At 40.5% G+C, this 25,696-nt stretch overlaps 1 protein-coding gene across 1 annotated transcript in view; it reads right to left on the bottom strand.

The window, feature by feature from the left end:
• Positions 1-25,696, bottom strand: part of CSMD1 (CUB and Sushi multiple domains 1) — a 1,946,356-nt gene that overhangs the window by 195,284 nt on the left and 1,725,376 nt on the right. Inside the window, exons 43-46 of the mRNA XM_054023823.1 lie at positions 14,308-14,485; positions 7,434-7,579; positions 5,950-6,030; positions 5,464-5,577 (exon numbers count right to left, since the gene is read on the bottom strand). Of these exons, the coding sequence (XP_053879798.1) occupies positions 5,464-5,577; positions 5,950-6,030; positions 7,434-7,579; positions 14,308-14,485 (519 nt within the window). The remainder of the gene's footprint in view (positions 1-5,463; positions 5,578-5,949; positions 6,031-7,433; positions 7,580-14,307; positions 14,486-25,696) is intronic.

The raw sequence follows: 25,696 nt of genomic DNA, 5'->3' as shown, positions 1-25,696 counted from the left end.
AGGAGCAATAATATACAAATAAAAAATTCCTTTGTTTTGAAAGAGTTATGTAAGACCGTAAGAATGGCCATATTAGGTCAGACCAATGGTCCATCTAGCCCGGTATCCAGTCTTCCAACAGTGGCCAATACCAGAAGCTTCAAAGGGAATGAATAGAACAGGGCAATAATCAAGTGAACCATCCCCCCCACGTTGTCTACTCCGAGCTTCTGGCAGTCAGAGGCTTAGGGACATCCAGAGCATGGGGTTGCATCCCTGACCATCTTAGCTAATAGCCATTGATGGATCTATCCTCCATGAACTTCTCCAATTCTTTTTTTAACACAGTTATACTTTTGGCCTTCACAACACCCCCTCGCAATGAGTTCCACAAATTGACTATGCACTGTGTGAAGAAGTACTTCATTTTGTTTGTTTTAAACCTCTGGCCTATTAATTCCATTGCGTGCCCCCCGTTCTTGTAATATGTGAAGGTGTAAATAAAACTTCCTAATTCACTTTCTCCACACTATTCTTGATTTTATACACCTCTTTCATATTCCCCCATAGTCATCTCTTTTTGAAGCTGAACAATGATAGTTTTTTAATCTCTCCTCATGTGGAAGCTGTTCCATACCCTTAATCATTTTTGTTGCCTTTCTCTGTACCTTTTCCATTTTTAATATATATTTTTTGAGCTGGGGCAACCAGAAGTGCATGTTGTATTCAAAGTATGGGAATACCATGGATTTATATAGCGACATTAGGATATTTATTGTCTAATTACCTATGCCTTTCCTAATTAGGTGCTAGATTTTTTGACTAGTACTGCACTTCGAGCAGATGTTTTCAGAGAACTATCCACAATGACACCAAGGTCTCTTTCTTGAGTGGTAAGACCCCATTATTATGTATGTATAGCTGGGATTGTGTTTTCCAATGTGCATTACTTTGCATTTATCAACACTGAATTTCATCTTCCATTTTGTTGCCCAGTCACCCAGTATTGTGAGATTCCTTTCTAATTCTTTGCAGTCATCTTTGACATAACTACCTTGAGCAAATTTGTGCCATCTGCAAATTTTGCCACCTCACTGTTCACCTCTACACATATAACTTATACTACACATATAACATGCTTAATACAAACCCACTAATGCAAGGAAATAAAAAAATTAAGCAACCTAACAGTACATACACCCTCTACTCCTCCACTGATGGACTCTCACCATACTACACTGACATACACCATGCATTATGCACAGCAACCTTAACTTTTCCTGTCTTCCATCTATTTGCACACACCTCTTTATCAGATTATTATCCCAACAGCAGCCCTTGTTGATGCTGGTCTAATAGGTGTTTGTGTTGAGAGATGATAGTTTGGTAAGGGGTGTATGCAGAAGTTTGGCTAAAGGCAGTGATTGAAGAACATTGGTGGTAGAGAAGTGCAGCTACTGATGGAGAAGATTTTATCAGTGAGCAGCTATGCATGAACCCTTCTTTTCAGGAGGATACAATCAGACAGAATAGTACAGCTCCTGATGGAAAAGATTATTTCTCTTAGAGATGTTATAACTGATGGATAATGGGTTCATATAAACTTATAACATGAATAATCATTAAAAATGAGCCTACATCCAAAAATTGCCCTTTAAAAAGACCCCAAACTAACAATTGCACCAAGTCAACTCAGGATCCATCTCTCAACTATTTTTTGTATAAACAGACAACATTTAAAAAGATATCAGTCAACAATTGTAAGTAGGAAAGCAATATTCCTTATGCATTGTACTGGTTATGCAGAATACAATGCTTAACGCTTATTGGAGAAACACTAATTAATTTATAATGTGGATATGCATAGGGAGTCAGGTGAGTGAGACCAAAATTGGAGATATACCAGACTAGAAATGGAAGGAATGAGACTGAAGAACCAGAGGCAGCAACAAACCTCATGAAATACAGGAGAACTTCCTGGTACTCCATAATTTGATAACTTGGGTCCCTACCCATTCTGTCTTATCTGTTTATCATCTGGCATAAATATATGTTCAGACACTATAAGTGGCAATCATTTTGTCTGAAATTTAATAAATAAAGGTAAAAGTTGATTAAGCCTAAATTAGGTGCATGTGTGACTCACTTTCCCACCTGATATTCCCAACAATACACACACACATATTATAGGGGGACTGATAGCACCTCCAATTATTAAGGTTGTTTGACACTTCCCATTGAAAGACCTTGTTTTCAGTTTTTCACAACTTTGCCAAAATTTAACTGTTCAGGCTGAAATTTTATATGCTGGATATCTACCTCAGACTGATTTTTTTTTTCAAAGCAATTTTGGCCAAAACAATCCAGCCATTTCTGAGAATAAGTCTAGGGAAAAAATACATTGTTTTTCTCAAGTTAAACATTCTGGAAACCTTTTTCTTGAGAAGCTCTAGCACTCCCGTGCTTTGGAGAAGGGATTTGAAATTTGGTAGAGGAATAACCTGTATGTCAGAGATTTGCATTTTGTTGTTCCTGTATCAATCCACATAAATTTGGACAACCTATAAGCCTTTGAAAAAAATCACAGTTCACACATGCTCAGTAGAGACTTGCTATACAGCTAAAATCTCTGATGATTCAATTTGCATTGAGCGGGACTTTATCTGCAACTGCAGCTCTGGGCTGCCAAGACCAGGTCCGGACACGAGAACTGAGAGCAAGGATCCTGTCTCTCCTGTGCTCTCAGTGACCCCTTGCTTGGCCCACACAGCATGGAAGAAGAAGCTATTTGATTCAAATGCAGAAGGGACATGAAGGGGAAGAGAAGAATAGAATAATCTAAGGTGCCTGGGGGAAGGAAACGAGACTGGAGTCTGGGGATTAGAGGAGGGGGAAACTGGGCATTGACTTGCAGGGGTAGAACAGGCACTATCTGGACAAAAAGCCTGGGACAGGGAGCCAGCAATGGGGGAGACTGGGAAAAGGAAACAGGAAAGGGGAGTCTGAGGTTGAATGAGTAGCTTAGGGAGGATGACTGGGAGCCAGTGAGGATGGGTAGCATGGTCAGGAGGGTGTGTGACTGAAGGCCAGTGGAGATGTTAAATTTGGACAAGGAGACTGTGGACGAGGGTGCTACTGGGAATTTATGGGCAATGAGAATGAGTCCAGGAGTGGAACAGACAGACTGGGAGCCAGGAGACACTGGGATGGGGAGTCCAGAAAGGGAGACTAGGCATGTCTAGGCAAGGAGACTGGGATGGGAAGCCTGAGAAGTGGAGACTGGGATTGGCTAAGTGAGAAGAATGTAACTGGGATGGGGAAGAGACAGGACTGGCAAATAGGTGGGAAAGGATAAGGTAGAAGGGGTTAAGGGTTGTTTTTTTGGGGGGGGAGGGGGGAAGAAGGGATGGGCAGAAGAGTCTGTGCCCATCAAAGCACACTGCCCTCCAGAATCTGGAATAAACAGAATCCAAGATTCCTGAATCTCAACAATCCTCTGTTGCCAGCAAATATCTGTGCAACCCACTGGCAAAGTGTGTCTCATCCCTATCTAGTGCTGGTCCACACAGAGTGACAATTCATTACTGCTGTCGGTTACACCCTTAGCTCAAGTTGCAGAGGTCTATGTGGTGGATATATAGGTTCTAACAAAATGCTGATGACCCAATTGGCTGTCAATATGATGTCACATGATGAAATGTCAATGGGTTTTAGGGTATGCAAACTTTCTTTTTTTTTAAAAAAAGAAAACTTAAGATATTACTTTGGCAACCTTAATTCTGGCATTTCCTAACTTCTGAGTGCTTGATTTTGCCACCATAATAATGTCTTTTTAACAGAGTTTGTGTGCGAGTGCATACACACTAACACACACACACGCACCAGTATCTAATGTGATTCTGATGTAAATCCTAATGTGACATTGATATAAATGTTAAAACTGAACACATAACATTTTTATTTACATAATATTCTGCAGTGAATACAATTAAAAAGTAACCAAATGCAGTACTGCAGTATTGAGTTTGGTATTATCTTTTCTATATTTAGAATACAATTGGGTGAGTACTGGAAAAACAAAAGTGCATGATTATTAGTGGCAGATTGGCCAGGCTCATAGAGGGCCATGGAGAGAATGGCTTCTTCTGTGCAAGCAGTGGACATCATCCCTACAAGTGTAGAAGTCTTAGCCCTACATTCTACTTCCTTTACAAGAGGATCAAAGAAACTGGACAAGTTAATGTTTATCATGTTAAAGTTATTAATACAGTTGTAGTTAGATGTCTTTAGCAATTACATGGTGCTCAGTAAGCATTTTGTGAAAATTAGGGTAACATTCAGTAATATATACAGAGAAGTATTAATATGGTATCACAATAAGTGCTTATTTTTCAGTGATGTCCACTGTAAATAATATATACTTTGAAATTATGGAAGGCTGACAGTCCCTCCCCAGAAAAAGTTACAACTAATTTCTTGTGAAAAGTTTGATTTTTGACTGCTCTTCAATCTCCCCCAAACAAAAGTTATCTTCAAATTTCAGGGACAGCTCCTCTTTCATGACAGACCCTCATTTCAAAAGTTTATTGGAGATCAAGGAAGGAATTTTATGATTATGATTTTGAGTTTTCTTAGCTCTTTTTGTTTCAACATTTTTGTTAATGTTTTTTGCCATCAAATATATAAAAAAAACCAAACACAAAATTAAATCCCCTCACAAATTCTGGAAAAAACTTTTCTTACAGAATTGTCATCATAAATATGAATTTGTTGCCTGTCAGGTTTTGAAGATATTTTCACTTGTTTTTGTGTGAATATACAAAAATAGATGGGACACATACCTATACTTTTCACATTTAATTAATGTACATTCTTAAATCCTGAAATTGTAAACACATTAAACATTCATATGTAATGTGAATTATCAAAAGATTTTCAATGTTTCCTTGTAAATGCTTAAATTTACCACAAGTATTTTTAAAGCACATTTTTAAAATGTTACAATATCACATAGTACGAAATATCATGGTGAAAACCCAGGTGAATCTTTTATTGGTTATCCCGCAAATGTTTAAATTAAGGACATGTGCTGAAACATTCACAAGACAACAAAGACATATTTTCCCTCTGGGGTGCAACACACATTAGGTCATGTTAACACATTTATACTTTATGTTTCAATAATAACACTTGATAAGTATAGCCACTCATAAAACAATGAAAATAAAGGGTGATCAACACCTTTGAAAATAAGGCCATTTTTATTTTGGTTCCTAATCAGACCTCAGGTTTCAAAACTGTTTCCTTGACTATGCTGAACTATCTGCTGAGGAAATACCTGGAAACATTTATATTAAACAGAGATGGAAACCACGGGAAATTAAAGTGTTCCAAAATCTTGCTGACATTTCCATTTAGGATAAAAGAAAACTGAAAAGAATGCTCAATGAATCTGATATACAGTCTAAACAAAAACAGAGTTACCTTCACAAAATGGGGGTGAGCCCTCAAACTGCAATTGTGCATTCAGCTTGCAAGTCAACATGTCATTTCCAACCAGGGTGAAACCAGGATGACACTTGTATTTGGCAAAGTCTCCTGAAAAGGATCAATGACAGACTCTTTTTAATTACTCCTCAGTATGATCTATAATATCTTTTATTAAGTGAAATATGTGATATTTCCCTTTAAAATACATTATACAGTAACTATATAAAATAATGTAGAAATGTAAAAGGAGAAGAAAACTTGAAATATGACACTCATATTGTCAGTCAGGAAGAGAACAGAAGGAATAAAAGAAAGATTTCCATATTGTATTATATTTTCAGGCATTGGGGATACCTTAGAAATGTACTCAGGAGGAGAATGAGATGTAGTAATGGTTTAACTAGATTTTAAGTGAAAGTTGCATAACGGCCAAGTGTGCTAGCATTAGTTTTATGAGAAAATGAAATACAAATTTATCACCTATTTCAAAATCATCATCTTCTGTAAGTAAGTCAGCCTGTGGAACTGCTGGTGGAGGCTGGCATTTCTTTAGTGGATAAGCTACAAAACAAAATGTAAATACTATTAAATATTAGATTAATACAATTTATTATAATGGAAGTTTACACTCTCATCCTACAATTGGCTGTGCATAGGCACCTGTGTGCCCACATGGATTCACATTGAAACCCATGCACAGTCAACATTGCAAGATCTGGATCTAAATTTTCACAACTAAACAAATCAGTTAAAACATGATGGTTACCCAGCTCATGATTTTGCATAATATTTCTAAAACAATATGAAAAATGTCTATTAGAAATATAAAAATATACATCTCACACACATTAGTCAGTCCAGTTCATCTCTGGTTTAAAACAGCTGAGAGAAAACAGGGGTGAATTTGACTCAACATATGTTTTACTTAGCAAAACCAAACAAAAAAAAACAGATGACTACTAATGCAATGCCACCAATAAGTTATTAAAAAAACAAATGTGAAATAGTTACCATTTCATTCTAAACTAGTTTCTGTCAACTCTTCAAATTTTTTGAGGTTATACAATTTCAGGAAACATGTCCTACTGGCCATAGTATTTACTGCTCTGAACAGTTCCATTGGGAAAAATGAGCATTACAATTACTAACATGTTTGTAGCTTTGGGCACTTAGTTTGTCTTTACCTCTACTGAACATTTAGAGCTTGATTTTCTCTCTGATAGCCTACGAGGATAATCCTGGCTAATATCTCCAAAATAAAGATGTCAGCTAGGGATAGGAATACACATATTACACATATTAATCTCTCTCCTTCCATGGAAATCAGGCTCAGTTAAGTATAAAGCTGCTCCCTATATCCTCTGATTCCCTCCTCCACCTGTCAAGTTACAAAAGTTAAAAAACAAACAAATAAATCATAATGGAAATCAATCCTCAGACCTCTCTAATTGTGGCAGATGTGTGAGTTACTGCACCTCTGCAGGCATTGTGCAAGGAGAAAGATGGATTGAGATCCATAAAGAGCCACTCAGGACAGGAAGGGGAAAGCATGCATATGAGGTACTCTCATCCCTGAGTATCTTTGTGTGCCCTGAGAGTAGTTAGTGTTCAAGCCCCCCATTACACTGTTCACATCATTGTGAGGATGACCAGAGATGGTACAGAACCTAGTTACACCTGAATAAGTGAACTTTTGCATAAAAGATGGGCCAGGATTTTGCCACAAAATATGAAAAACAAAATAGTTCAACATTTAATATTTAGAGTTCAGTTTGTCCAAAAATGTAAGACTCAGACATAAAGAATTTTAAAAATGTGCATGAAAATCTGCACCACTACATTAAAATAGCAGGCCAAGTAAGCTTGATTAATTTATTTGATCAATAAGGACATCATGGTTAGGAAATATTCATAAAATCCACAAACTGATCTGAACAACTATATGTTCCGGGAAGCAGACTGACCATGGAAATTGAGGACAAAGAACCCTCCAGTTGAGAAGTCACTGTGAAATTTGAGAAGAACTTGATTGGTCGAGCTGTAAGCTGTTTCAAGAGCTGTGTTCCCACTGAAAACACCCAGCTGAGGCGAATTTTGGTCAGGACCATCCCTAGAGACCAAAAGAAAGAAAGTAGTCTTAGTAAAAACCTATATAATTAAAATTTAAATTAACAATCTATTTTCTTTTGACAGCAGGCTAAATCTTTGAGAAAGCAAGTTAAACCTAACTACCGTGGTTGAGGTTGTTTCATTTGTATTCAGTCTATGAAGGCAATGTTGAATATTTTTTATAACGTCAAAGCCTGACCCTTTTAGAGAAGCTTGGGAAAAGTGCATGCAATAGTCACTTTAATTTTTGCATAGGTAAGATCTCTACAGGCTACCTTTAGAATCCTGAAGTTTTCTACACCTCTCTTCCATTCCATTCCTTTCCTTCACTTCCTATGTTTCACATATAAATCAGTTGTACCTCAGAAAAACAAACCATTTGACATATCTGGAGAACTCTTGAAATCACATGATACATTTATTGCCTGCAAGTTAAACCCTGCAAGCCTTTTTTATACCAGTAGTTCCAGTATAATCAAGGGAGTAAGGATTTGCAGGATGACACTTTTGCTCATGATTGCCATTCATTCTCAACTGCTGTATACATGTGCTCAGAAATCAAATAAGAGTTCTGCATCTCACAACAGCAGAACAAACACCATATATATATGCACTTGTATAATATTAAGCTACTTTCATTTTGAGTATCATTATGTAAAAACATTATGTAAAAACATTTCAGCTAAAAAAATCAGAACAATTAAAACACTGTTTTCACTTTCCAACCTCTAGAACACTTCTTTTGTGGACCCTCTGTAGGTTACACCTGCTGAACCCAAGCTGAATCAAGAAGCTTTTGTGATATGTACTTTACTACACTATACTCCAGAAATCATTTAGCTTCTGCCCTTTCACTATCTTTAGATCAGAAGGATATTTGCTCACTTCAGTCTATGATGAGTTCAGTCCAACTTCTTACAGATAAAAACCCAGTGCATTAATTCATGTCTTGTCTATCCTAAGCCTATCAAGTTAACTTCCTGATCACAGACAAATATTATATATATATATATATAACCAGAGTATACATGAACTATGTTTTAAACAGTGCATAAGATGTTATGTATACAACAATTGTCATTTGTCAAGTGTGTTTAATGCATTTATCACTATTCATTCCAGTACCAGCTTTGAAAATTACCCCATCCTAACATAAATACATGCTGCCACTAATGACAACTATAAATAAATAAAATTAAAATAAAACCAACCACTGTTAGTTACCTTCTTGCAACAGTGGTTCTTTGAGGTGTGTTGAATATGTCCATCATATTGTAGACATGTGTGCGCCTGAGGCAGCAGTGCCAGATAATTTTGCCTAACAGTACCTATGGGGTAACCCCACCTATCTCCAAGCTCTTTGTGCTGCGAGTATATAAAGGATAGAGATTCTCCATCCCTCCTCCAGTTTCTTCGCACTGGAATCTAATGTTAGACTTTCATGTGCTGCGGAAGGAGGGTGCACTGCGTAACGGACATATGCAAAACATCTTGTTCACCTTAGCCTCTAAGGATAGAACCAGAAACAATGGGTTTAAACTGCAGCAAGGGAGGTCAAGGTTGGACATTAGGAAAAAGTTCCTAACTGTCAGGGTGGTTAAACACTGGAACAAATTGCCTAGGGAGGTTGTGGAATCTCCGTCTCTGGAGATATTTAAGAGTAGGTTAGATAAATGTCTATTAGGGATGGTCTAGGCAGTATTTGGTCCTGCCATGCGGGCAGGGGACTGGACTCGATGACCTCTCGAGGTCCCTTCCAGTCCTATAATCTATGAATCTATGAATCTATGAATCTTGAAGAACAACAGTTATGAGAAGTTAAGTAACCTTTTTTCTTCTTTGAGTGCTTGCATATGTCATTATATTGTAGATGGCAACAGAGGGTCCTGTGGCATCTTTAAGACTTAAAGGTTAAAGACTTAAAGGTGCCACAGGACCCTCTGTTGCTTTTTACAGATTCAGACTAACATGGCTACCCCTCTGATATATTGTAGATGACTCCCAAGCTGTTACCCCAGAAAATGAGATTTGGAGTCTCCTCTGAAGAGGATCAGTTGGACCACCTTGCCTACATTTGCATCTTCCCTTGAAGCAGCAGACAGTGAATAATGACTGCTGGAAATACAGATCAAGGACCATGTGACTGCTTGTCAGATGTCTACAATTGGGATATGTGCCAGAAATACAGTTAATTTGTGCTCTTTGGGAATATGCCATGAGTCTATCACAAGACATTATTCCCTTAGCAGTAAAAGCCATTGTGATGCACCAGGTGATCCACCTGGGGAGTCTGAGTTGTTATTGGATGACCTCTCATACATACCGCTTCTGACGCAAAAAGCTAGGAAGGGATTTGTTTTATCCAGGTAAAAAGCCAATGTGTGACAAACATCGAGAGTGTGGAGTCTCCTCTCACCTCTGTGTGCATGTGGCTTTGGGGAAAAAATACTAGCAGGTAGATAGATTGGTTCATGTGGAAGTCAGAGACCACCTTAGAGAAGAACTTAAGGTGCGGTCTAAGCTAGACTTTGCCCTTGTAGAAAGCTGTGTATGGTGGATATGTGACCAATACATTTAGTTCATCTATCCTCCTAACAAAATTGCTGACCACTAAAAATGCTGCCTTTGCTGATAGGCACAGAAAAGAACATGATACCAAGGGCTTAAAAGGAGGGTCCATAAGCACAGACAACATCAGATTCAAGTCCCAGGAAGGCATTGGTTCTCTGAACATCAGAAACAATCTATCAAGACCTTTCAAGAAACTGGTCATGATGGGGTGAGTTGAAATAGTTTTATTCAAGGATTAAATCTGAACTAGCCAATAGATGCACCCTGACCTGAATGCTAAACCCAACTCAAGTTTCAAAAGATAGTACAGGATTGTCTGAATGCTAGTCTGTGTGGAAGACTTCCACTTACTCAGGTAAGTAGCTCTGTTGGAAGGTTTGCTACAATTGACAAGCATTCTGGACAGCCGCTGAGCAATGTGCTTTCTCCATACTCAGCCACTAATGTGAGGTGCAGCACTTGAGGAGCTGGGTGCAGCACTCATCCATGGTGCTAAACCTGGAGGTGTTTGGTCACTGACAACAGCAAGGGCTGCTGAGAGGTCATATTATGGAGGTCTGAATAGCATTCTGTTGCAATCCTGTGTGAGTTTGATAATTATTCCAGGAATCAGAGGCACTGGTGGGAATGCATAGAGGAGGTACCTGCCCCACAGAAACAGGAAAGCATCCAGTATTGACCCAGGGCTGTGACCTGCTCTCTAGCACAAATGGGGACACTTCCTGTTCTGATGGATTGCAAATATGTCCACAGATGGAGAAACCTCCTGGGCCAAACATCCAAGTCATAATATTTGTGTTGAGAGATCATTTGTGGTCTAAGCTGAGGGATCTGCTCAGATGATCCACTAAACCATTTTGAACCACTGGGATGCATTTGACCGAGCTTTGAGTACACCAGTTTCATAACTTGATTGTTTCCTGGTGACGGCTGCTGGACCTGACACCACCTAGCATCAAAAACTCCATTGTTGTCAGTGAGAACCTAGACCATCTTGCCCTGGACATGAGGCAAACTGCTGCAATCCACAAAATATCTTTCTCGACTCCAAAATGTATATGTGGAGCCTGGCTTCAAGGAAAGTCCAAAATCCTTGCACCTTGTGCCATGATGTGCTTCTCATTCCATGGCCAAGGTGTATGTTACCAGAGTCACAGAAGGGAAAGGAGTCAAGAAGGGAATTCCCATGCATACGTTGGCTTGGCTAATGCACCAGTCCAGAGACAAAAACAGTATCTGCAATATGAACCAGTTTATCCAGGCGGTAAACCAGAGAACAATATACCACTTTGAGCTTAGTCTGCAGACCTCTGAAGTTTCACTTTGGTGAGAGACATTATCATGTGACCTAGGATCCTGGAGTAATCCTTTACAGTAGTCTGAGAATGCCTCTTGAGAGACACACATAGGTATCACAGAGTTCGAAACCTTGAAAGAGGCAGGAACGCCCTGGCAGATGATGTATCCAGAACTGCCCCAAGTAATATGTGATAAAATTGACATATTTTGGTTAGTTGCAGGCCAAGTGCATTTAGAAGACACAATGTTAGATGAACAGTGGCCTGAATCTGGTGTCTGAAGCAGCCCCAGACCAGCCAGTCATCCAGACAAGAATATACGTGTGCATCCCTTTTGCAAAAGGTAAGCCACTACCACTGCCATGCACTTGGTAAAAACCCTTGCTTCCTGTGTCAGGGTGGATTGCCACATGGAAGTAGACATCCTGTAAGTTGAAGGCAGCATATCAGTCTCCTGGATCTAGGGAAAGGATAACTGTTGCCAGAGAAACCATCCAGAACTTTATTGTTGTGATGTATCTGTTCAGGTTATGAAGGTCTAGGAAGAGTATGAACCTCCTTTGGCTTTGGAGTAGCCTTATAATGACCGTAAGGAATTCTATTATTCACCAGACCCACAGCACTGTTCAAATCCCACAGATAGACCCTGGTATTTTCATTCCATTCCTTTGGCCATTGGCAGAATGGACAAAGGCAGCTGCCAGATTGTTTTTGGCTTGTTTATAGCCAGGGCCACCTTCCCTGCCAGAGTGGAATGGAGAATGTCAGTTAGACTGTGTGTATTCTTCTCTGCAGATCCACCTGTATGTCCAGAGAGGCTGCGATTCTCCTGAGTGACTCCTGGTATACTTTAAAACCATCCAGATCCAGGGATGATGTATCCGGTACCAGGGCTTCATCTGGAGAAGAGGCTTGAAGCAAGGGTGATGGCTCTCTTGGTAGGACTTGTGGTACCAGTATGGACTGCAGTACTGACCGTTATTCTGGAGCTGATAATGGTAAGTTAAATGCATGGGAGTCAGGAAGCTGTATAGTATCAACTGTCACCAGCCTCTCTGAGCCAGTGGGGGAACCATCATTCCTGGGCGATCTGCTTGTATGAAGTAATATAGATCCAGATGCTGGAGGCAACAGGTAGGCACACTTTAAGGACTGGTACAATACCAGAACCTATATGTGCCTAGCCCAAACATCCCAATACCTGGGTGGACCCTTCTCTGAGCCTTGGTGATGAGAAGGGTGGCGAGACTGGGCTCTAGACTCTCAGTTCCAGGAAACAAAAGAGTCCAATTCAGAGTCTGACAATGATTAGGAGTACCCAGAGAACCAGGATGGCACAGTGCTAGGAGGGATACTTGGTGGTCTCAAATGGGAACGGGGTACCGTGGGCAGCATGAACAGCTTCCTAGCTGCTGGTAATACTCAGCATGGGATCCTGAACCAGTCCCATGGAATGTGGCAGTACCAAGTCTGAGACAGATGGTGCCATGGATGAGTGACCAGATGCTGACAATCTAGATGGCTGCATCGGTGATGAGCAAGTATCCTCCCCCTGAAGCAAAGACGGCAGTGGTACCTATAATCATAATAAGGCTCTAGCTGTGGCATAAGCCTTGGGCATAATCGGTACCTGCAGTGATCAGAGAAGACTTTTATGTCACCACCAGAAAAGTAGCTGGTCTGATTCCCTGGGCCTCAAAGATGATTATCCTGGAGACCAGGATCTTCTGTGGCCTTTTTCAGCTGACACAGCTGGGGGGGGGCACTTCAGAAAGGAGTCTTCTAGAGCTTTCCTTAGATGATCAAGGGGGCTCTGAAGCCAGTATAAGGTCAGCCTCCATGAGGATACATTGGAGATGTTCCTCCCTCAGCTTCTCCAGTCTCAGCAACAGACTGAGCACCTGTCTATAATGTGGCCTTCACCCAGGAGGCAGTGGGAATGAGGGTCATTAAACAGGCATAGCCTTCCTGAAGCCTGAGCAAGTTTGAACCCTTGGGACTAGGCATAAGTTCTTCTGGTCCTGGGTAGGATCTGGAGACAAACCAGACTGGAAACCTTCCCCACCCAAAAACAAAAACAAAAAACAAAAAACAGGCTAAATCAAAAGAAATACATTTAAAATTATATATTAATAAACACCTAAAAGAAAATAAAACTCCGGAGAACTTTTTGACCACCACTAGTTAAATTGAGTAGTTGTTCACAGGGTCCACCAATGCTCCGACCCTGGATGGTAAGAAGGAACTGGAGGAGGGGTGGGACATTTCTACCCTTTATACCCTCGCTTGCAGCACAAGGAGCTTGGTGGTGGGTTGTGCTGCCCCTAGAGGTACTACGAGGGAAACCAATGCACGAGGAGCACCACAACGTAATGGACATGTGCAAGCACTCGAAGAGGAATTAAAAAATTGAGGCTAAAGGGGCGTTGAATTTTTTCCTTCCTCTGCCTAATGCATCATGATATTAATATCCATTATTTTCAAATTAACATGAACCCTATATTTTAATTAATATTTTCATTTTAAAAGTCAGATTAACAAAAACAACAACTAAAAAAACAAACATAACTGTTATCACCTGCCTGCCCCATAAGGGTAACTTTTGTGTTGGTCCCATAAAAGACGTTACCTCACCCATCTGATCTCTCTAATATCCTACTACAAGAATGTCGTATTATGTGGAACTTATTCTGTCTATTTATGCAGTTAGTTTATGTTCTATTTTTTTTAACTTTACTCTTAACTACTCTGTGTCTTTGGAACCTACATTGCATTGTAAAGAACACCACTAAGTAAAAAGTCACAAAGTCAAGGACAAATCAACAAGACACCAATTATTTTATGTTAAACAGTCACATACCAAACTGCAATGTAGTCATTCACTGGTTCAGTTTGGAGTAAGGTAAAGTTGATATAAACCCCGTGGCCTTGAGGGACAGAAATAAACCATGTACAGTCCTTTGAATTTGGATATTCATCTGGAAATCCTGGGGAATAAACTGTACCATTTGGAGAGGTTACATTATAGCCACAAGGAGCTGAAAAGAAAACAAATGAAAAATTAGCAGGTGGAATAAATTTATTGCCGTTAAAATGGAATAGAAAAATTGACCAAAATTTTAAAGATTCTGAAGAACAAAGTAATCCAAGTCTTTACAAGAACAATTTTCCTTGGATGGGTGCCTTTCAGTGATAAGATGATTTATATTTCTAAGAAATAACTTATTCCTGATGTCTTTCATAGTATGTTGCTTAAAACTTATCAGAATCTGTTCAAACTATTCCTTATGTACAGTATTCATTAAATGAAGTTATGACACATTTTTTAAAATTATTTTTTCCTGTTGTACTTGGTCTCTGGAAATCAAGGGAAGAAACACCCACAACACACAATCTACAGACCATCACACAATGAAAAAGCATCCTCCCGCATAATAGAACCTTGAACATAACAAGTATAGAATTCCCAAGGAATGTTAAGCACTGATTGTGCTTCCACTACCACCACAAACGCCAACCACACTTTATTTACCTCTATTTCCCATTTCCCCCATTCTTTAATTGCAGTATGTGTGTTCATTATTCTTTTATTTTTAAAAATGAAATGAAGATAGAGGCATAAAGAAGCATATACTTGCACAATGAAATTCTAAGGTGAGTTTGTAACATGGAAGTGTGTTTGACTTCTTTAAAAGCAGTGAATATTTAGAATTGTGCCCTTTATTTGGTCTGCACCTTGGGAAATTAATGACAGTGATTATGGATACAGGGTGGATCTGCCCACCGTATGTGTCTAGGAGTGTCAATTAGCAAAAAATAAGTGTGAGGTTTAATTACACATTTTATTTTTGGGGTGTACACATATATGCAAGAGGCATAAAAAGTTCTCTGTATTACTCTCCACCCTTCATATACATCTTCACCCTTTCAATCACCCTTATAGATCCTGAGTTGCAATGACACTCCCTCCAGTCCAGGAGAGCTGGACATACCTCTTTCCAGAGTCAATCCATTCCAGGGTGAACAGACATCCTGTTTTTAAAGGGACAGTCCCGTATTTAAGCCCTCCTGCATGTGTTCCGACTTTTTTTAAAAAATGGGCAAATTGTCCTGTATTTTCTGTCTCCTCCCCCCATTAGTACTGGTGGGTCCTGCTGCTGGCCAGATCCCTGCTCGCCAGCCGCCCACTCAGTGGTGAGTGGAAGGGTCCCATGGCTGATGATAGGGGTGAGTGTGCAAGGCTGGTGGCAGGGCAAAGCTACAGCACGCGGGGCCGGCTGCTCCCTCTGTTGGTCCATCAGCACAGCCCCTGCTGCACGCTGGCTTTCAGCCAGCAGGGCCTCGCCCCCGTCCTGTTTTCAGCCGGTGCTGGCTGCACTCTGTAGTGGCTGATGCACTAATGTAGTAGCTGCACTCTGTAGTGCAGGCAGGTGCCAGGCAGCGGCCAGTTATGTATTGCCTCGGCAGCTCACCCATCGGCCCGTTACGTGCTCCCCCTCTCGCTGTCCTCTCCCTGCTTTGCCCTTTCACCCCCCAACCCTGCTGCTCCTCCATATTCCTCCGCCCCCCTCGGTGGGGCAGCATTCCACTCCCAGTGCTGTGTGGAGAACCAACCCCTGATCGAAACGCTCAGCTCACAAATGGGCTGGCAGCAGGCGCCTTCCTTTCCCCACGACTTCTGGTTGGGCCAGCACCCCGAGAAAGCCCAAGACGCTCTGGTCCGGTGCCCTGGCCAGGAGGACCGAAGCCCTGCATGTGCCAGAGCCCCGCACAGTGCTGGCACGGGGAAGCCTCTCTGCCTCTCAGCTAAGCTGTGGAGTGGTGGTGGGGAAGCAATTTCCAGCTTGTTCGCGCCCCAACCCAGCAGGCTCCACAGCACTCCCCCAGGCAGGAGCTTAGCATCCCCCCCCCCCGGGGGAGCATGGGGCTTCTCTGTCCCCTAGGCACCCTCCACTGCTGAGCCATCTCTCTGGCCAGGCTTGCTGAAGCCCCTACAGTCAGGTTCCTGGGCCCTGGTGCACAGTGCATCCTTAGGGCTTAACCCCTTCCTGCCTGCACTGTAGCCGGGGACAGGAGGCGGCTCGGTGGCCAGCAGCAGCCTGGAAGTGTTATCTGCCTTTCGACACTGTGTGGGCAGGAAAGGACAAGCTGCTTCCAGCACAAGGCGGGGGGAGGGAGAAGAGATGAGCTCTGCAAAGACACGAGCCAGGTCACCCCTTCCTCTCCCCCTCCTCCACTGCAACAGGAAGCAGCTCCCGTCCCCTCTTTCAGGTACAGTGTGGAAAGGCTGCTGCTAGCCACATTCTGGTGTGAACCCTAGCAGAAATCTGGGGATGTGAAACTGCGTCCCCTCCCACCATGTGTTGCTTCAGGAAGACACAGTGCCAGGTACCAGGAGAAATGGGTCCGTCCTGGGGGCCCAGCCAGGCATGGAAGGCAAAGGCAGAGAGCACCGGGCAGGAGGACTGGGTTGGTCGATCTCTCTCTCTCTCTCTCTCTCTCACACACACACACACACACACAGAGTGTGAGAGAGATGTATGGGAGTGTGTGTGTGTCATCTCTCCACGTGTGAACCCTAAAGTCTTAAGGATAAGAAGGTAAATAAAAAGAATCCAACTAAGCAGTATTTCTTTTTAACAGCCGTTGAACTTGCTTGAATATGAATAATTTTAGCAGGTGTACCTTGTTCAGCATAGGGAAATATGGTCACCCTAATCCATTTTATTATGGATGTAGGAGGAAGAGGCAGGGAGGATGATGTCTCACTCACCGTATGGTTTGAAAATACTGTAATGTTAGGGCAGCTAGAGGATATGGTCAGTAAAGGAGTACCCTTGGTTTGCTTGCCCAATATAAAAGGGGGTTGGTTAAATGCCCTTTCTTCTGGTTGATTCCTGGTTCCTAAGTAGCCCTCAAAGGCAGCAGACAGACTCTAACAGCCATAGGATTGGGACTGCATACAGATAATTGAAAGCCAGACATCCAGCCTTATGCTAAGCATAAACCACCTGGTCCAGAGAATCTGGTCTGCTGTCTCCACAGTGTTCCCTGCCTCTGATGGTTCAATGAGCTTTAGAAAGCTTGCAAGATTGCTATGTTCAAATATAATTCCTGACACTAATATAATTTCAAGAGTAGAATCCTTTAAGTTACATTTTAGCTATATAGTTTTAAAAATGTTAGTTGCTTTATACTGAAAATATGTATAGGTTATGCTTTTCTATGCTTTCTGGTTCAAAACTTTTTTTTTATTATTTTGTCTTCACTGTTCAGTCACCGTTTATAAAGCAGACTAAGTTTTAGCTCAATAAAGATCACCCAAGTCTTCCTTTACTCTTGTTACCCAGATCTGTCAATGAACTATCACAGCTAATAGAAATATATTATAAACATGAGATACACAGCTGATACTATGATCTTTTTCAAAGTATTACAGAAAGTATTACAACCTGCTAACTAAAGAGAAATAATAGCCCATATTTCCAGCAACTATAAAAATGGCAGTGGTTTGAGTTAGTAAGTCAGTCTAATTCAATTATTGTACTCTTCTTTAGATGATATGTACAGAGAGAAATGGGCCCTTTATATAGGAAAAGGTCTTATCTAGAGTGGAGTTGTTTGGCGGCTGAACCGAAAAACAAAAAGAAAACAGTTCATTTAAAACAAAAACTGATTTTTTTTTTTCATTTTACACTCTATAACAATAAAACAAAAATAAAAAATAATTTCAGTCTGAATGAAATGTTTTGAATGATGATCATAGAATTATGGAAGATTATGGTTGGAAGAGATCTCAGGAGGTCATCTAGTCCAACCCCTGAAGAAAAACAATATTTCCAAATTAAACATCAATTTGATTTTACATTTCATTTGTACAATGTCATTTTGAATTGACATTCGGTTTAAATGAACCATTTCAACATTTTTTAAACTAAAATTTTGATATTTCTGAAATTTTTGTTTTTAGTATTTTTTTTATAGCTAACACTATTTACTGAATCCAACCCAAATTTACAAACAGTGTTGGTACCCCAAACAATCAATTTTTCAATAATTTACTATTTGCTCAAAAAAAGTTACCATCTTTAATCTTAATCAGGCCTCTGGTTTTATGGATGTAACTTTACACCAGTATGTGTGTCTGCGTGTGTGTGTGTGTATGGGGTTGAGGCATGCAATGTATCATGGGGGGCATGGCCTCATCAATCTCTGTAAATCTCGTGTGGTCCACTAGACAGAAATCCCACTGCAGCACAGAAGTAGGGCTTCTCCTTGACAAGCTCACAAGACTCTCTGACAAGCCATATAAGACATTTAGGGGTCTCCAACCTCCTTCCTCTTGCCTGTGATAAGAGGATCTTGAACTCCCCCCCACTCCACTCCTTATGGGGTAAGAAACTTCATCCTTCCCAAAACCGCATGCCTTAGAAAGCTTGTTTGTCTCTGAGGAACTAGACTGGAACTGCCAGCTGCCTGACAAACCTGGAAAGGAATGTTGGCCCCATAAGGTTTCCAGTGAGTGGTGGCTGGTTAAGAGGGGCCCCTAAAGCCTTCTTAAGGCTAGGAGTGTCCTCAACAAGCCTCATAGGACTTGCAGAAAGGAAGTAGATGTAGCAGTAGGTTAATTAGCCTCTTAACTCCTACAGAAGGGAAGGACTGTCACCATTGTGCTGCCCCTCGCCCCAGGATTCTGTTGATTCACACCTGTTCTTTTGCTCCCCTTCCTCCCTTCTGCACTGCCCCCAGTGCGCTGCTCCTCACATCCCCTTTTTCCACTTCCAGCCACATATATATCAAAGGAATTAATCACAAACAACTTCTTTTGGTAACAAAAACCAAATGTTTCCCCATTGATAAGACTCCCTAGCAAACAGTTTATATTTTCAGCACTTTCTGCAAGGACAAAAGGCTATAAACATAAAATAAGACAGATGTAAAACAGAAGAAGATGACTTGTTTCTCCAGTACTCATTTGGGATCCTAATATAAACTCATCAGAATTGATGGTGAATTCTGATTACACTATTTCAAATCTTAATTTTTAGCAATTTAATTTTGGTCATATGTATTCAATTATAACTAACATAAGTAAATACTGTAACCTAGATTTTATCTCTAATCTTTCCACTTTTTACTATAAAATGGTAAATAAAACGTTTGAAGTGTTTTAATCCTGGGGAACATTTCTGTTGTTGTGGTGTCATAATTCTCTGATTCCTTTGTTCAAGTAACTTCAAAATTATCAGAAAACGGCTCTCACCCTTAGATTTAACGAACCAATTTTGAGGCCAATATTGCTTTTTATGTGGATTTTTTGTTGTTTTTTTGAGGGGAAAAGGAAACTTTGCAGAGTGTGGCATAACTGGGTTTCTAATATAAACTCAGTTGACTTAAATTGTCAATGCTACTTCCATCCAATAATGTTTATTTTTGAGGGAACTTGCGAGAACTGTGGGGAAAAAATTTCTAAGCATCAGCCCATTTTATATATACATTCACTCCCTTTTTGCACTCAAAATCCATAACTAAATCCACATGAACTCACTTGTAAATTTACTGTAAGTGATGAACATGAAGCCTTCTCAAGCTACTATTTAAAGTACCAGAGAATGGAGGAAACAACAATTAAGGCAAACACTGAAGGTTATCAAAATGCCTTACAAACTTTGCACTACAAGATTACTTCAGTTAACATTGAAGTACCATCAAGCTTTTGAGAGGAACATGACAGCTATTTTAAAGTACGCAACATCAGTATTAATCTGTTTAGGTAGGAAGTGAAGTTCACCCTCAACACAAAAAGTCCACAAAAGGTGAAGTTCACCCTCAACATAAAGTCCAGGCACTACTGAAGCCCTATTTCAAGGGCTTATCATAGAATCATAGAAAATTAGGGTTGGAAGAGACGTTAGGAGGTCATCAAGTTCAATCCTCTGCTCAAAGGAGGACCAACACCAACTAAATCATCCCAGCCAGGGCTTTGTCAAGCTGGGCCTTAAAAACCTATAAGGATAGAGATTCCACCACCTCCCTAGGTAACCCATTTGAATGCTTCACCACCCTCCTAGTGAAATAGTGTTGTCTAATATCCAACCTAGACCTCCCCCACTGCAACTTGAGACCATTGCTTCTTGTTCTGTCATCTGCCACCACTGAGAACAGCCGAGCTCCATCCTCTTTGGAACCCCCTTTCAGGTAGTTGAGGGCTGCTATCAAATCCCTCCTCACTCTTCTCTTCTGCAGACTAAATAAGCCCAGTTCCCTCAGCCTCTCTTCATAAGTCATGTGCTTCAGGCCCCTGATCCTTTCTGTAGTCAGGGGACCAAAACTGGACACAATACTCCAGATGTGGCCTCACCAGTGCCCAAGAGAGGGGAATAATCACTTCCCTCGATCTCCTGGCAATGCTCCTACTTATGCAGCCCAATATGCTGCTAGCCTTCTTGGCAACAAGGGCACACTGCTGACTCATCTCCAGCATCTCCCCCCTGCCCCCATTTTCAACATTAAATAAGATAAAAAGCTGTAAGAAAATGGATACATCTGTAAAAAAACAAACAAACAAAAAACAATTTATCCTTAAGCATGTTTTTTTCTTTTTTTCTTTTCTTTTTTTTTTTTTTTTGGTCTCACCTTCCACTGTTTTATTCATTTCTTTTTTCTTTCCTTTTTCTCTTCCATTATCTTTTTGCCATTGTCCTATCCTCCTGTTTTCTAACCTCTTCCTTTGCCCCCATCTGTCTATCATACCACATACTTTGATCCACTCCAAACTTCCTACCTTACCCTGGTTTTCTCTGCCCCTGTCACATTTTGGTTACCAGTCTTCCTTGTTCCCACAGTCTCTCTCCTTCCTCTGACCATGATTTCTCCGAATCTCTCTTTGCTCAAAATCCCATCCTCTCCCCTAGCTCTATCTTTCTCTGACCAATTTTCTCTCCTTTCTCTTCACCCTCCTCATTTAGCCTCACCATAACTTTCTTCATATCAATGCCAGCCTTTCTCCCATAAGAGTACTCAAGGGTGGAATTCCAGGCTAAGGTTTATAAGCTGGCAGCTGTCTTTGCTGGGTGATAAAATGAAGGATGCAGGCTCTTCAAACTTAGCCTTTCCTGATGCCTCTCCTGACTGCACTAGGTCTCTGGTGAGCATGATTCAGGTGGCCCAGACTGCATTCCCTACTACAGTCTGTCACCATCCAGCACACACTAAGTGCACAAGCCTCATCTCCCTCACGGTTTCACACATTTAGTGTGTGCTCCTGTATGGGCTATTCAGAAATCCATGTCCAATTCTCTATTTTCATCCCATCATTGATGCACTTTGGGCTGGAGTCACTCTTTTATTCCATCACTTCCATTACACATTAAACATGCTCTGTTTTAATATACAACACACAATATACTCCACTGAATAAATATATCCAATTTAGATGTTTTCTAAAATGAATTTAAAGGATGTTTCCACAGAAAAAAAATTGGACCATTAAAATGTATAATATTGTACCAAATTACATGTTTTAAAAAATACCCAACAATTTCCAAGATATGATATATTCTCCATGGCTCTCAATTAAATCCCTCTAGGCAGCTGCCCATATGTTAACTAAACTGTGTATACCATAGCAGCTAGCAGCTGCTCAATGCATGGCAGCCAGCCATTCCTTCCTCTGAGTCCTACTGCTCAGCCAATTCTCTTTGTTCAATTATTTTTTTTAAAAGATACCCCAAAATAACTGTGCCTGAGGCCTAGACTTTAATGGGGTCCTGCTGTGCATTTACCTACTGTGCACATAAAGTAAAACAATTCAGCAGAGACTATTCAAAAAGAAGGGAAATAAGTCATCTGTCTCTCCCAGGAAGTGAAGGAGTGAAGAAAAATCCAGAATCACAACACTTATGTTAGCTCAAAATAACAACATAGCTAGTTTAAGTATTTTATTGGAACATGGGGTTACTCATTAGATACCATCTGAAAAATAAGACAGACTTGAATGTTTAAAAAAATATTTTTGTGGGGCAGATAAAGTAATTGAGTAAATAAGATATGGACATATTTAAAAACTATCATGCACACTTTTTAGAGTAATAACACCGGTCTACAATTTTTGAGAAGTCGTCTGCTTGAGAGATAAAATGTGCTATTTATTATGTATTTTGATGTGCTGAATTCAAATATGACAATTAAAACAATTGATTGACTACTGTTTCTAAGATATTTAAGCTTTTACATTTTATGTCTATGTATATTGTGTAGATAGTAGAGTTTTAATCATAAATTGTAAACCTAGGTCTTTTCATGTGTTTATGGTGGCTTTACATGATAATATTTCACCTGTCCTGTTTATGTAACACTTTAAAAATCAGCAAAAGGGTTATATAAATAAAATTTATTATGAAACAAAAGGCAAAAAACTATTCTGTACATAGTTTAGTCCTATTCAGTGTCTACTCGGCGCTTCTTGGCTTGTCTCTTGTATTCATTAAATGGAGCATCTCTTGTCACTGTCCAGCAATAGTCTGCAAGCATTGATGGGCTCCATTTGCCCTGATAGCGTTTCTCCATTGTTGCAATGTCCTGGTGAAATCGCTCGCCGTGCTCGTCGCTCACTGCTCCGCAGTTCGGTGGAAAAAAATCTAGATGAGAGTGCAAAAATTTTATCTTTAGTGACATGTTGCAACCAAGGCTTTTCTATGCCTTGAGGAGGTTTTCCACCAACTACCTGTAGTTGTCTGCCTTGTTGTTTCCGAGAAAATTTATTGCCACTAACTGGAAGGCTTTCCATGCCGTCTTTTCCCTGACATGCAGTGCATGGTCAAATGCATCATCTCGAAGAAGTTCACGAATCTGAGGACCAACAAAGACACCTTCCTTTATCTTAGTTTCACTTAACCTTGGAAATTTTCCACGGAGGTACTTGAAAGCTGCTTGTGTTTTGTCAATGGCCTTGACAAAGTTCTTCATCAGACCCAGCTTGATGTGTAAGGGTGGTAACAAAATCTTCCTTGATTCAACAAGTGATGGATGCTGAACACTTTTCCTCCCAGGCTCCAATGACTGTCGAGTGGCCAATCTTTCTTGATGTAGTGGGAATCTCTTGCATGACTATCCCATTCGCAGAGAAAACAGCAGTATTTTGTGTATCCAGTCTGCAGACCAAGCAAGAGAGCAACAACCTTCAAATCGCCACAAAACTGCCACTGATGTTGGTCATAGTTTATGCACCTCAAAAGTTGTTTCATGTTGTCATAGGTTTCCTTCATATGGACTGCATGACCAACTGGAATTGATGGCAAAACATTGCCATTATGCAGTAAAACAGCTTTAAGACTCGTCTTCGATGAATCAATGAACAGTCTCCACTCATGTGGATCGTGAACGATGTTGAGGGCTGCCATCACAACATCGATGTTGTTGCAGGCTACAAGATCACCTTCCATGATGAAGAATGGGACAAGATCCTTTTGACGGTCATGGAACATGGAAACCCTAACATCACCTGCCAGGAGATTCCACTGCTGTAGTCTGGAGCCCAACAGCTCTGCCTTACTCTTGGGTAGTTCCAAATCACTGCCAAGGTCATTCAGTTCACCTTGTGTTATGCGGTGTGGTTCAAAGGAGGAGGATGGGAGAAAATGTGGGTCCTGTGACATTGATGGTTCATCACTAGAAGTTTCATCCTTTTCCTCTTCCTCGTCTGACTCAAGTGAGAATGATTCTGGTGCATCAGGAACCGGCAGTCCTTCTCCATGGGGTACTGGGCGTATAGCTGATGGAATGTTTGGATAATGCACAGTCCACTTTTTCTTCTTTGACACACCTTTCCCAACTGGAGGCACCATGCAGAAGTAACAATTGCTGGGATGACCTGTTGGCTCCCTCCAGATCATTGGCACTGCAAAAGGCATAGATTTCCTTTCTTTTCCTGTTCAACCACTGGCGAAGATTTGTTGCACAAGTGTTGCAGCATATGTGTGGGGCCCACCTCTTGTCCTGATCTCCAATTTTGCAGCCAAAATAAAGGGGATAGGCTTTCTTCACCATAGTGGTTATACTGCGCTTTTGTGATGCAAAAGTCACTTCACCACAAACATAGCAGAAGTTAGCTGCACTGTTCACACAAGTACGAGGCATCTCTGCTCACTATGGCTAACCAGAAATATGTCCCTTTGCAAAATCAAACACTGACAAATAAGAGAGCACGACACTGTATGATTTCTAGAGCTGATATAGGGCAATTTGTAAAGCAGAGTGATGTAAGCTTCGTTATGATTGCATCATCCATGACTTCTAGGAATAACGTGATGCAATTCATATCATGTATGACGCAATACCAGCTTCAGATTGCATCATTCATTGTTTTGCCTAAAAAGCAAGTACTGTCTAAACCCAGTCATAGATTTATTCATAGATCCAGTCAGAGATGTATTTTAGTCATATCTGGTTTAAACTGAGATCCCTTCCCTTTATAATTCACTTATCTCTGCCATTCCCAAATCAAGGGTCGTATATACTGATCCAATAGCATATCTTGAAAACTAGAGGCAATCAACAAGTTTAAGCATCATTTTCGTTCTCAGTGACCCAGAATTAGTAAAGTTTGACTACATTTATTTCAGAAGCATTTTGGCTGTAGAGCAGTGTAATCTGTAATGTTGCTCTCACTTAAACATATCTTTTAAAGAAAGTGGATTGTTGTGTTAGTTCCATAAAAAAAAAATCCTTCCTGAGTACAGTACATCTTTTTTTGTGGCTCTATACAGTAACTGCCTTCAAGGCTCTGTGAAGATCCTTTCTCTTTATCTATGCCTTTCCAATAATTTTGCTCTCATTTTTTTCATCAGCTTTTCCATTTCAATAGTTTTGGCTACTAGGGTACATTTTATTTTAATTATTAACTTTAAAATTGTACAGCCTCTCAGATGATTTCAATGATAATATAAATTAAATAAGAACATGAGTCACTATTTTGTTTGATAAAAGATGAGCAACTTCAAATCTAAAAAGTGTTTTTGTTTTGAGGCAAGACTTGAGTATGGGGACGTCAAAATCTATAGATTAATACATTCAGAGATTAAGGAGATGGACAGAGCAAATGATTGTGTAACATAGCATCTAATCACTAAACCCAGGACCTAGAACAGTGGAGCACCAGTGATCCACCCATCCACTCACAAGGGCATTAGGATCCATGCAACCCTGACCTGCCCCAAGTCCCGGAGGCTAGGGGAAGAAAGATATTCCAG

This window comes from Malaclemys terrapin, chromosome 3 (assembly GCF_027887155.1).
Source record: "Malaclemys terrapin pileata isolate rMalTer1 chromosome 3, rMalTer1.hap1, whole genome shotgun sequence".
Taxonomy (NCBI): domain Eukaryota; kingdom Metazoa; phylum Chordata; order Testudines; family Emydidae; genus Malaclemys; species Malaclemys terrapin.
The sequence above is the reverse complement of the archived record's forward strand: the minus strand, read 5'-3'. Positions and strand labels throughout refer to the sequence as shown.